The 13,139-nt window shown below is 50.1% G+C and overlaps 1 protein-coding gene across 3 annotated transcripts; it reads right to left on the minus strand.

Annotated features, from left to right (window-relative positions):
- Nucleotides 1–1,048: 1,048 nt before the first annotated feature.
- LOC122378945 (E3 ubiquitin-protein ligase SIAH1-like) lies at nucleotides 1,049–9,678 on the minus strand. 3 transcript variants are annotated; one of them, XM_043360664.1, is made up of 5 exons: nucleotides 9,420–9,678; nucleotides 5,732–6,008; nucleotides 5,163–5,402; nucleotides 4,691–4,883; nucleotides 1,049–2,819 (listed from the first exon to the last, which is right to left on the minus strand). In XM_043360664.1, the coding sequence occupies exons 2-5, from the start codon at nucleotides 6,000–6,002 to the stop codon at nucleotides 2,642–2,644; spliced, it is 882 nt and encodes a 293-aa protein (XP_043216599.1). In that variant the 5' UTR covers nucleotides 6,003–6,008; nucleotides 9,420–9,678; the 3' UTR covers nucleotides 1,049–2,641. The 3 variants fall into 3 exon arrangements, with proteins under 3 accessions (XP_043216599.1, XP_043216601.1, XP_043216600.1); XM_043360666.1 differs by having other exon boundaries at nucleotides 9,322–9,671; XM_043360665.1 differs by having other exon boundaries at nucleotides 9,635–9,662.
- Between the last annotated feature and the right edge of the window lie 3,461 nt (nucleotides 9,679–13,139).

Genomic DNA, 13,139 nt, shown 5'->3' on the forward strand with positions numbered 1-13,139 from the left:
CGGTATTCGGCGAATGCGGACGTCCCGTCACCCATCTCAGCTCGGCGACTGGCGCCGCTCGGTCGCCGCGGGAGCTTAGCGGCCTTCACACGCTAACCCCTTCCACGGCGAAACTATGCCTGGCACTCGCGATATCCCCGCGTGCAAATCACGCTGACCCGCCAATACCCCCTATCCATCAGTTACACCTCCAAGTGAAAACCGATAGAGAAAAAAAAACGAACTGTACCGCGGGCTTACATAAGTACATAAATCTACCTGAGGATTTGGAGTTTACACCCGACCACCTTGATTGGCTTTCTCACCCCGCGATGTGCAGGGATTTGAGCCCCATGCAGCGGCTTTGTCGGGTAATCCGTGGCCGCGCCAGGCGGTCAATCCGGGGTGTTTTCGGTACCACCCGGGCGGCGAATTCAGGTGCTGTGACGCGCGACGACCGCCCAGCTGGAGAGAGAGGGACGGGGAGCGCTTCGCGGGAGGGGAGGAAAGGACCGATGGAGGATGGAACCCGTTGGAAGATGGCAGTGTCAAAAGAAAACAGAGAGGGAGAGGGAAGAGAAATGGATTCAACAGGAAAGACTGACAGACGGACGTGCGGCTATACAGACAGACAGACGGACGGACGGACGGGCCGACGAACAGGAAGAGGGAGACGTAGCCGTGAAATGGAAAATCTGAAATCACGATTCTTCAGAGTTATTTCTAAATGTCGCCAAAAAGAGACGAGGCACCGTTTAACTTTTTATTCTGTCATTCTAATGGCCCTCATGTTCTAGTACCTATATCAGCATATGAGGCGCCCTCACCAGCGCGGCGGTAGATAATTAGCCCGATCATCTTTAATCGTGCTGTCGGATGTCTCCGATTATCGACCAAGGTCTTTCAGCGGTGACTCTTTCACATCGGTTTCCGTATTACCACAAAGTGAAAGAAGTAATTCACTAAGTGGCAAAACCCCATTTTAAAGCTAGAAAAGCACTGCCTTCATGTTTGCCTCATCGCCACACCGCATTTTTCGGACTGCCAACCAACAACCGAAACACAAATATCAGGTAAGACATCATATATTTTCGCCGGCTGAGCGTCGTGCATAGGGTGGGGCGACAGCCAGACCACGCCGGATGACCTAGCCTATCCCAGTCATCCGGGGTGACCTAGCCTCTTCCCCCTTCCCGTGTAGCATGAAACACACACTGATGCCCTACGACGCCAGCTAGCCACCCAGCCTCTCCCAGGGTCCGGTCGCCCGCGTCGATGTCTAGTGACCTAGCCTCGCCTGGTGCCCCCAGGGAGCCGACGCAACCGTGCACTGAGTATGATGTCACGGCGGGAAACCAGCGACCACCCCTAACACAGACGAGCCGGTGTGGCGGAAAGTCACGGGCCTGGTATCAGTATCAGCACAGCCGATACGTGGCGCTACCAGCGTCCGATTCGCGGGGACCAGCTCCGATCCCAGCCAAGCCACCCGGGTTTACGAGGTCATCAGGTATTACACTGAAAACGGTGCCCTGTAACACCCCCAGCCCACTGATACCACACACAGTGAGGCAGCTCCGTGCCGGAAAACGCACACAAATAACACACAACCCACACATAGCCGGGGCAGGGCGAGGGACGAGGCGAACGCCGGCGTTTCATTATCGTGACGCCAGCGTCACACCGTCGTAGCGCCACTGGAACACCACCGTGACGCCGTGACGGTCGCTCGGTCACCCCCGTGACGACCCCGTCAGCTGATAGAAGGTGCGGCGAGCGACCCGCCTCCCAAGGAGACGGGCTGTCACGAACACCCCGTTTACCACGGTTTGGGTGAAGTCGCCTCGGCGCACGGGTTGTGAATGGCTGCTGTGATCCGCACCACTTCTAACGCTACCTGCAGCCGAGGAAAGCCCCATTGGTGACAGCGGCAGACGGATGTGGCCACTGTCTTGTCTCCATGTCTGGTGCCTCGGGTAGCGAGAGCTAACCACATCGAGCGTAACGCCACCGCGCGGGCAGTAGACGTCAGTCTCTCACTCCCACACAGCTCGGGTAATCACAGGCACGCCAAATTCACACACTGCCGCGTCAGGGCGACCCCGGGGCCGGGCGCGGAACCCTGGCTGGAACTCAGCGACACCGGTGGAATGAGCGAGGAGCCAGGCCGCGTCCCCACTGGACGAGAGGAACAAACCCTGTCCAACACTAAAGCCAGCCCGGGACACCCCGCGTCCCGAAGCTCGTCTTACTTTGCTGCGTCCACCGCTGGCAGCAGAGAGGCGTTGCCTAAACTGACCCTGACGTGGAACTGCCACGTCTGCCGCCGTCACAACGGCCGTCCAGCGGCTCCCTGTCCACACTGGAACGTTTGTACTACTAGCGTCACCCGGCCCAGCCACACACCTCTGGAAAGTCCCACTCGAGTCCAACGGCTCTCACCAGAGTTCGCACATTTCAGGTGGCGTGTGGCGACACGTCTCCAGTCCAGATCTTCCTCCCTTTGCACTTCGACAAGGCACCAGAGGCGGCCGTTCGGGAGCCGCCGCCATCACCACCGCACTCCCCACCCCACACAATATCACATCAAGAGCAGACGGCGCTCTGTACGCGTCCTGTCTGTGAGTCTGTCACTGCGCGCCGCGCGGCGTCCGGCGGCCGCTCAGCACATGGAAATGGTGACGTTGATGCCGAGGTTTCCGTTGTCGGCAAACAGCTGGGCTATGCTGGTGTCAAACACGAGGCAGTCGGACTTGAGGATGGCGCTGGAGACGCCCTCGTGGATGGAGCGAGGCGTGGCCTCCCAGGTCAGTCTCCGCCGGTGGCCGTTCAGCTCCAGCCTGAGGGCGGGGGACAGGGTGAGGTCAGTCAGACGGTCACTTACACACAGGTCACGGGGGAGAGGATAGAAGAGCCTAGGGATAGAGAGGGAAGAGGATATCTGGTGAATAGGGAATGCTCTTTGTAATGACTCAAGACAAAATGATGATGATTTGGTGTTTTAGGGCGCACCAGCAACGAGGCTATATGGCGCCCATATCTAACCAATCTTCCTCAAAGTCGGGGGTTAAAAATCACCTGAAGCCCGGAGGCCGTGATGAACGAAGAGGCGAAAGGAATCGAGAAAAGGGGAGTCGTCGCGAAGAAATGTTCTCAAAGAGAGTTGGGGGCCACGCAATCCAAAAGATCGCAATCGCTCAGCGTCCAGTCTTGGGCACTCGATCTCAAGACAAAAGACACGCCAGTTCGGCAAGGCACCTTTACAAACCTGTCGGGGCAATGTTGTTAAATAATAAGACAGATACCGATAAAAATGACAAGGGAAGAAAGCACCACACAGTTTTATCAGGAACACGTCCTTTACTTAGTCCTTAGTGACCATTATCCACAGGTTGAAGACTCTGAAAACATAAACTGAACATCAACGCCCACGGCCAGACAGGCGCGGCTCAAATCTCCCTCTGACCCAGACGGGTGTGGCTCCGTACTAGCTCCGGCCCAGACAGCCCGTCTAGTTCCCGTTCAGTCACCTGCCACGCCTCTTCACTGTCGCTGTCATGTCCAATTTCTCACAGAGCATTTCACTCTGCTGAACACTAATGGTTACACAAACTAGTTTTAGATAAGTCATCTTCGTGTTCGTTTGTTCTTTATCTACTCATCAACTTCAGATAAAGGTGTGGTCACATGTGAGGACTGTTGTAACTTGTCAATACGAGAACAACTACTTAAATGCTACACTGAAAGCCTGACCCATCGCATACAGGGTGGAAAGAAAGAGCCACATTTGTTTTGCTTCTAACGGCTGCAATTTCTGATTAAGGGCGTGAATATTGTATAGGTATATCATTCGAAAGAGAAAGCATGGGAGATTAGGTATGTTAAATTGACTTTTGGATGTAATGGGGACCAAAAGGTGAAGCTTGTATGCGTCTACTTCTCTAAAAAAATCAATAGAAATAAATACAGCGGCGCTTTCGAGTCAAATTTAAGTCTCGGTACACGCCCAAGAGAAAAACGATTCTTCGGCTCTGTGAGACTTTTTTTTTAAAGAAGGCTCAGTTGTAAGCCAAAACAAGATTCACAGCGGTCGACAAGAATCGAAAGACAATACAGAGGTGATTGAAAAAGTAACGGCCACTGAAGAGCGAAACCCTCTAAAATCGATGCGGAAGATAACTGAAGAGTTTAGAGACACCCAGTTTTTCTTGTGCGGGTTGTTTGAAAGGAAAAGTGCATAGGAGTGTCCCTTAAACCCTGCTGTAGCTCAGCAAACAAGCAGTCAAGCAAGAGATACACAAGATCTCAGCAGTCACATACTACAAAGCTGATCGCGAAGTGCAAAAACGTATCAGCGTTTGCCTGGCGAAAAAATAGGACTCTTGTGGTCGTGCACATGCTGTAGTAGGGTTATCTTGGTCAAGCATATGTGAAAATGGCATCAGTAAAATCTCCCAGATTTTCTGTCTAAAATGACCTCATGCAGAGTCGTGTATGTTATATGGTATTCGGGATATTCACAAATAAAATGTGATACCTTTTTCCTTTCCACCCTGTATGAATGCTTCGTTTTCTTTTAGGACAACAAACTCATTAAGGCAAATATGAACAAAATAACAAAAGTCTACATCTGAGCATCATATGCATGGTTAATATATAGCATATGTGGGTGGGATACCCTCGCTCCCTTCCACCCACTCCCCACACGCACCTGTAGGCGAAGCTCTCCGCCTGTTTCCGTGACCCGATGAGCTGCACGATGGCGAAGAACTGCTGGTGGCCGTCGTACTTCTCCTGCTTCTCCAGCACCAGCATAAAGTGGTGGTTGTAGCAGGACTGCATCATCACCCAGTCGACCGCGCCGGGCAGGTTGATGTCAGTCGCCAGGAACACAATGTCCTCACCTGGGGCGAAATGAGGGGCGAGTCATTGGGTGGGCTACGGTTTGAACAATGAGCTGGCGGTGGACGCTTGCACGACTGATTTCGGGTGGAATAAAAGAAACAATTCAGAGCTAATGCAGAGCCTGATAAAACTTCCTATCTGGTTGACCATTTTATAACAATCAACCAGGCTAATTATAATCAGCCTCGACGCGTCTACGCTCGTTCCAAAAATTCTCCCATTTCTTCCCCATGAGCCTATCAACCTTTCTTTCCCACCCTCTCCCCATCCCGACTGACCTTGCAGCGTGGTGATGCTCTTGTGCGCCATGGTGAGGTGGTTCATCACCTGGTCCAGACTGCCCTGCCACTTGCAGCTGGCGCCCGGACACGGACACTGGTACGGACGGCACTCGCAGGCCTCCTCGTGGTTGGCCTTCTCCGTGTGCAGCAGCAGCACCGAGCAGCCCGACGACACGTACTTGCACGGAAACATCACCGTCGTGGCCACCTTTTCCATCGCCAAGTTGCGGATGTTGCCTGCCGGTGGAGGGACGTGTTAGAAAGATGCGTTACGAATTAGGAAACTAGTGTGTGAAGATATGAGGGGCTGAAGAACGCTCACAAGAATATGTCAAGAACGTTGCTCGATGCATTGTTCCTTTCATTCTTTGCAGAAAATCACTATACAACTTTGCACTAAATCAGACACCTGTGAGTAGCGGAAATAGCTTAAACACCCATAAATAGACCTCTGCTTCTGGAAGCGTACTCTTATTCAGTCCTGACAAAACCACTGTACCATAGCACCCTCCAAACCCTACCCTCCCACACCACCAAACTCTCCCCATCCCAGCCGGGATGCTCACCGAGGGTGCCGCGGCAGGTCGGGCAGCAGGTGAGCTTGCTGCGGCATGACGAGCACACCAGGTGGCCGCTCTGGCACTGCAGAATCGGCGGCAGCACGTAGTCGTAGCACACGGGGCACTCGAACAGAGCGGCCAGCTCGTTGTTGGAGCCGGCGCCGCTGGGACTGGCAGCCACCGCCGCGGAGGTGGCGCCGGCTAGCGGCGCCGCCGCGCGGCTCGGCTTCCGATCGCTGCCGCCAGACGCCGCGCCGAACGGCAGCTTGCCCGACATGGCTGCCTGCGGGAGCGAATGGAACAATGGATTAGCGTTGGTTACCAGAAAAACGTCACTGACAACACAATTCAAATTTCAGTTCAGGATTTTAAACAGAAGTAGGCTCAGGACCATAATATCCACGTTAACATGAAACACAATAACTATCCATCCTCTCAACACAAAGTTATGAGGTTAATTACAAATAAAACCATTGAAATCATTTCAGTACAATATTTCAATATTTTAGTTTCTTTAAAAAACAAATGTGAGCAGAATTTTGCAGGTGTTTGATTATCCACCATAACTGTTGCAGCACAGCAGACAAATGCATTGCAGAAGCAAAATTTAAGTACAGGGTGACACAAAAAAAAACGGTCATCACCAAATTTCGAATGACTTCGGAAGTTTTATTCAGATCATCACCAAACTTCGGCCACTTAAGGTCACACCTATGTAGCATACATCCACCAAGTTTCAAGTCTTCACTACGAATACTTTTAGTACAGTGTGTGTTTTACTGACGCTCCACAATGTGCTCCAGGTGAGCGCCACGGCGCTGCAGGGCGTAGGCACACTTGCATCCGGCGGGCAAAGTTGTCGATAACCCGATGGCTGTGCACTTTACAGAGTGCAATGGCCTCTGGAGACAGTGCTCAGGGGGTGTGCTACCCCTGAAACGTTATTCTTATCGGGTTATCGGCAACTTTGCCCGCCGGATGCAGGTGTGCCTACGCCCTGCAGCGCCGGGGCGCTCACCTGGAGCACATTGTGGAGCGTCCGTAAAACACACACTGTACTAAAAGTATTTGTAGTGAAGACTTGAAACTTGGTGGATGTCTGCTACATAGGTGTGACCTAAAGTGGCCGAAGTTTGGTGATGATCTGAATAAAACTTCCGAAGCTATTCGAAATTTGGTGATGACCGCTTTTTTTGTGTCACCCTGTAGACAAACCCACATTGTGGAAAAAATACACAATGCTTAACAACTACCCATTATGTTCTCTAAAATGACTAAGAAAATCACCAGAAGTCTGAATACACCTCAATTAATTATTAACAAACTTATCTGGGCCTTTGTTCCCAGTGCTAGTGCCTGGCGAGGTGGCCATTTTCAGCTATTGTCTGCCACAGCACTCAGCAGCCCACCTATTCCGCACTTACAAGGCTTCATCATAGGATTTGTACAGCCTTTTAATACCTATTCAATTTGAGTATTAGAATGCCATTCATTTAAATAACAGTGTGTTGTGTGGTATTACAAAATGGCCTTCACTCCAAATTTGTGAAAGAAAAACATGTCCAAAGTAAAATAATTCTACCTCAAAATTACACCTCGCTGCATGCATAGGTACCAATCCCTCTCATACGAGATGGCATCCCAGTAAACATGCCGACGTCGGCCGACGTCGGGGTGACGTCGGCAACTCGGCATCGGCATGCCGACGTCGGCCCGACGTCGGTCCAACCTCGGCACGACGTCGGCTGGATGTCGGATATGCCCGCATGTTCCGACGTCCAGCCGAGGTCCAGCCGACGTCGGGCCGACGTCGGACCGAGATCAATTGCTGAGGTCCAGCCGACGTCGGGCCGACATCGGGGCGACGTCGGACCGACATCGGCCGCTGTTTTGACCGTTAAGATCATATAAAATACATGTTTCATGTTTCATAAAGAGCTTCTGTATTCAAAATATCCTCAGGAAACTCAAATCTTCCTCCACGCCGCAACCCCCTGATCCGGACTGGACGGGAAACTTTATCCCATGGGATAAAGTTCCAAATGCATTTGGGCAATTGGGATGGGCAATTCCAAATGCATTTGGAATTGCCCGTAAGCCGAGCTCGCCCGTAGCCGGGTGCGGTGAGTGCTTGGGGGCTGCTCGGCCTATCCTCTGGTCAGGCTCAGCCCCGGCAACTCACCAGGGCCGGGCCCAGTTCATATAGAAAGGCCAGTCGGCAAGTGTCACTTTGCCAAAGTGCCACTTATCAAAGGGACACTTTTGGAAACGGTGCAGGTGTGTAAGAGTGGCTATATGAATCCATTGTGGGGTCGCCCTTTCCAATAAGTGTCACGTAACAGCAATGGGACCAGGGACTCTATATGAACTGGACCCAGGGTGCTCGCCAAGAAGACCAATGTCTCCCTCTCCATCCTATGATCCTTCCGGCTCTGAAATGGTCTTGTCAGACCGAAAGGGCATAACCCAACAAAACAAACCAGGTTCGTTAGCTGGCTGCGTGGTGTAGTGGTTAGCGCACTAGCCTCGTGTTCGAATGACATGGGGCTCGAATCCCATCGCCGGCTGATGCTTTTGGCGTGTTGTCCCAGTTATCATGCCGACGTCGGCGACTGGGGGGCTCGAATCCCGCCGCCGGTTGATATTTTTGGCGCGTTGTCCCAATAAACATGCCGACGTCGGCCCGTCGGTCCAACGACAAACGATCTCGTCAACCTCGGCAAACGATCTCGGCCCGACGTCGGCTCGACGTCGGCTGGACTTCGGCTGGACGTCGGAACATGCGGGCATATCCGACGTCCAGCCGATGTCGGGCCGAGGTTGAACCGACGTCGGGCCGACGTCGTCATGTTTACTGGGATATTATGTGTGCGTAATGAACAGCAACTTTATTAAAAAAAAATTAGACTATATTAATGCTGATCCAGGCTGCAAAGCATGACAATCTTGATGAGATCCTGTTGGTGCATAGGTAGGCACACAGAGGTGGTGCGTGGTGCAATGTGGATTTCCTGTATCACGGTGTGGATTTAGCCCGGGCCCCAGACCCAGAGTCAGAGTGAGTAGTGGCTGAACTGGGCACATGCCCTTATTTTGTACCATACTAGCTATTGTGAGGGTGCATCAGAAAATAATCAGCCCTATGCTGCATGTTTTTACTTCAAACGTTAAAACATCCCGGTTTGGTGGTAAAAATTGAATGCAAATTGCAATATTCACTGCATGCAGGCTGCGCAGAATACCTGTGCTGTGTGGGCTCGTGTGGATTTATCACTCCAGCTGGTGTAGTTTGCACAGTCTAGACCCAATGTCACGCTTTGCACTTGCAATCTCAGCCTGGATGCAGGTGCAGCAATGCTGATTGTGATGCGATGCCCCAATCTACCAGAGGTTTATTTTTTCACTTCAACCTGAGTATTAAAAATCACGGGTTGACAGGTGCGTTTCAGCAGGGTAGGGATAGAGGTACATATAACAGGATATTCTTGGAAAAATTGCCAAATTCCATCAAAATATCAATCACAGCTGGAATTCATTCAAATTCCGAACAATGGCTACTTTTTTAATTCTCATCAAACATTTCTCAATTTACTTACTACAAAATAATCGAGAGATTGTACCTAAAATAAAGTACAATGCATTCTTCTTCTCAAAATGAATTACAATGAGTGACAGTCTCAAGTCTCAAACCCACCTCCAAAAATTCACTGGGAGCCAAGCAAGGCTATATCAATATCAATATGAGCCAAGGTAGACTTCACAGTAAATTTTGAAATGCTTTTGATGCCGCCACGCAACCCTTTGCTTTTCTAGAACGTAGATAAATGGCAAGATATTTTAAAAGAAAATATACCAACGATTTATCCAAAGTTTCTAAATATTCTAAAAATAGTGACTCAGTTTACACACCAAATGCTTGCGCGCATGCACACAACAAAACCCAAAATATAGGCATATCTGGCGCAGTAAACTTCCTATCAAAAACTCAGTGCAGCTAATTATTAGTGTCATAATAAAGTTAAAAATTTAAAGTAAAAGAAAGTTAAAGTTAAAGTTAAAATTAAAAATTTAAAGAAAAGATTAAAGTTTAAGAACTCAAGGAGGTGCCGATACAAAGGCTAAACTTCCGATAACCATCACATCGTATCGCATCGTCATCGAAATAAAACTGTAAAGTTAAAGTCATTTCATATAATTGTATAAAGGTGTGTAATTGTATGTACAGAAAAATATAACAAACGACTTAATTTTTTTTTTATAAAATAAGCCCTTAAAAAACTTGCCGAGCCTCATTTACTTAAAAAACGAAAGTGTCTTCTCAGGCTCCGGTGTTTTCATACTCACCTGTTAAACTCACCTGTTAGGTTTCCACAACCTCGGCTCGTAAAGGAAGGAGTGGAAACCTATTGCGTGCAGAGACGCGCCAATTCCTTGGGTGGGCAGATGGCTGGACCTCAGGCAAGGAATTCGAATGGTGCGTCTGCATTTGGTAAAACACTGAAAAAAGAAAACTGGTGCGTGTTTTAAGTGCCAGAATCCTAGACAAGATGATCAATTATGTAAGTGAGAAAAGAGGGTACCGAAATGTGATACGTTCTCGGAAGGAAAGGTCAGGATAGGTAGCCTAGGTTAGTCCACCCGGTCCAGCTCGCGAAGGGCGGGCAGCAGCTACCTAGGGGGTAAGGGCGGAATATGATAGGTAGCCCAGGCGCGTATAACCCCGCCCCAACTTGGGAAGGGTGGGGCGCTTACCTGGGGGGGGGGGGGATGAAGGATGAGATGTGAATCGTTTGCCTTCTCTTATCCTGTGTGTTCGAACAATCTACTTCCCAGTGCGGCTTTCAGTCCCTTTTTAAACTGCACCAGGGACTCCTCGTTCACCAGCCAATCTGGGAGGGCATTCCAATCGCGCACGACTCTGTGGGTGAAAAACCGTGACCTTGCATCTATGAGACTCCGACACGTTTTTATCTTTCTACTATGCCCGCGCGTTCTGTTGTCGGCCTCCAGATCCCAGAGGATCTCCGGGGATATCTGACTGTGGCCGTGAAAAATCTTCCAGCATTTGATAATATCGGCTCGAAGGAGGCGTCCCTTCACAGAGAATAGGTCAAGTTCCTTTAGGCGATCACCATATTCCATATTGCGGAGCCCAATCACATTGCGAGTCCAGAGCCTTTGAACAGACTCTAATCTTTTGAGATCCTGTACATAGCCACTGTTCCAGATCGGTGACGCGTACTCGAGAATGGGGCGAATGTGAGATTTCAGTATATGAGTCATAAAGTCAGGCGAGCGACACCTGGTCGATTTCAAGAAATTGTGAGCAACTCCTCCAGCCTTCGCTGCTATGCTGGCACAGTGTTCATGGAATTTCATCTCGTTGTCGATGATAACACCCAGGTCACTACATGACGTAACGCAGGGAATTGTGTCACCAGCCAGTGTGTATGCCCCGGGCTCGAAGTCATGGAATCGTCGCCTAAATCGTATGACGGCACACTTCCTGAGGTTCATGCTGAGACCCCAAGACTCTGCCGTAGAGTGGAGCAAGTCTATATCCTTTTGTAGTGCCTCTTCACTAGTGTTGTGTTTATCGTTGTCTAATTTGATAAATACTTTAAGATCGTCAGCAAAGATCTTATAACTGCACGACAAACTGGACGCAACGTGGTTGATGTAAACCAGAAAGAGAATGGGTCCTAAAACCGATCCTTGAGGAACGCCACTCCGAACCTCCGCAGCTGAGCTCGTGGTGCCCTTAACAAGAACCTGCATCGTACGCCCCACCAAGAAATCTGTCAGCCATGTGATAAGTCGCCCTTGGACACCGACTAACCGGAGTTTTTCTAGCAGAATGGTATGGCGCACCACATCAAAAGCCTTTGAAAAGTCGAACAGGACTAGATCAACGGGATGACCCAGATCCAAGGCTACAGTTACCTCATCGTAGGTCAGGAGTAGCTGGTCTTCCATGGATCGTCCTGGACGAAAGCCGAACTGTTCGTCACTGAGGATCTGATTTGCAATGAAGAATGCGTAGAGCTCTTTGGAAATTATCCTTTCAAGACTTTTGCAAGATACAGACGTGAGCGATACTGGTCTGTAGTTCATTGGGTCGTTACGAGAACCCTTCTTAAATATCGGTACGACGAGCGAAGATTTCCACGCCGAGGGCAGCGCTCCCTCCAGAAGAGACTGCCTGTAAATCATGAGAAGTGGTGTGCATAAAGTTGCAGCACATGCCTTAAGCAGGGCTGGGTGCAAGCCGTCCTGGCCCATTGCTGAGTTCGGATCAAGGTTACTGAGTGTAGAATGTACGTCAATTAGGCCAATGTCAATGTCAGCCATGACAGTATCACTTCGCTGGTGAGCAGCTGGTTTATCTGGAATCGTCGTAGCGTGTATGCCAGTAAGCACATCCAAAAAGCAGTCAGCCATCTCCTTGGGGTCGTCAGATATGGTATCAGGGTGACAGGGTCAAGACGAAGAGGACCAACTGAAGAGCGAAGCTGCTTCTTGTGTCTAATGTAAGAGTGTAGCAGCTTGGGATTATCTCTAGACCTTGCTATGAGTGATTTCTCGTACTCAATTTGCGATGATGCGGCAAATGATCTAAGTTGCGAGTTGGCCTCAGCTGAAAACCTTCCAGCGCCAGGGTGGTCAGATGCGACTTCCTACCATGTTCTGACCTAAGGCTTTTGTATTTTTCCCAAGCCTCCTTTCGCAGACGTTTCAGCGACGATGGGGGATTCGCCTTCCAGGGGATCTTCCGCTGCCCACCACCCTGACCGGCTCGCGGAATGAATTGGTCAACGAGGGGCTCTAAGATAGACAGCAGCTTAATAAAAGCGTCTTGCGCGGAGATATGTCTGAGCTCAAAGTCCCAGTCAACAGTGCTGAGAGATGCATTGATAGCACTATACTGTCCTCGATGCCACTGGTGTCTCAGGAGTTGTTGCGAGTGTAACTGAATGTCCATGTCAAATACATACTCACAGTGAATACTACAGTGATCGCATCCGGGTGGGGGAGGCTGCACTTGTACTGTAGTTATCCTGTCCTGCTCGGAGGTTAGAATAAGATCTAGAACGTTGCCAGACCTCGGGAACGTGGTCTCATGTATCCACTGCGTAAGTCCGAGGGCAATGAACATGTCAACAAATGTCCGATCAGCTGCTGAGAATTGCCCAAAGGGTTTATGGTCAGCCCAGGCAACCGAGGGGAGGTTAAAATCTCCGAGAATGACTACTTCCTTTCCAGTGCAACTAGTCAAAAGAAAATCAGTTAAAGCCTGGTTCTCGCAAGAAGAGTATGACGGGGGTCGATACACCACGTAAATGTGAACGTTCATCTTTCTCAGTCTAAATGACAGGCAGTTAGGGTGTGTTGTATCTACTTCATCAAATCTCAA

This window comes from Amphibalanus amphitrite, unplaced genomic scaffold (genome assembly GCF_019059575.1).
Source record: "Amphibalanus amphitrite isolate SeventyFive unplaced genomic scaffold, NRLGWU_Aamphi_draft 000068F_arrow, whole genome shotgun sequence".
Classification (NCBI taxonomy): Eukaryota; Metazoa; Arthropoda; class Thecostraca; order Balanomorpha; family Balanidae; genus Amphibalanus; species Amphibalanus amphitrite.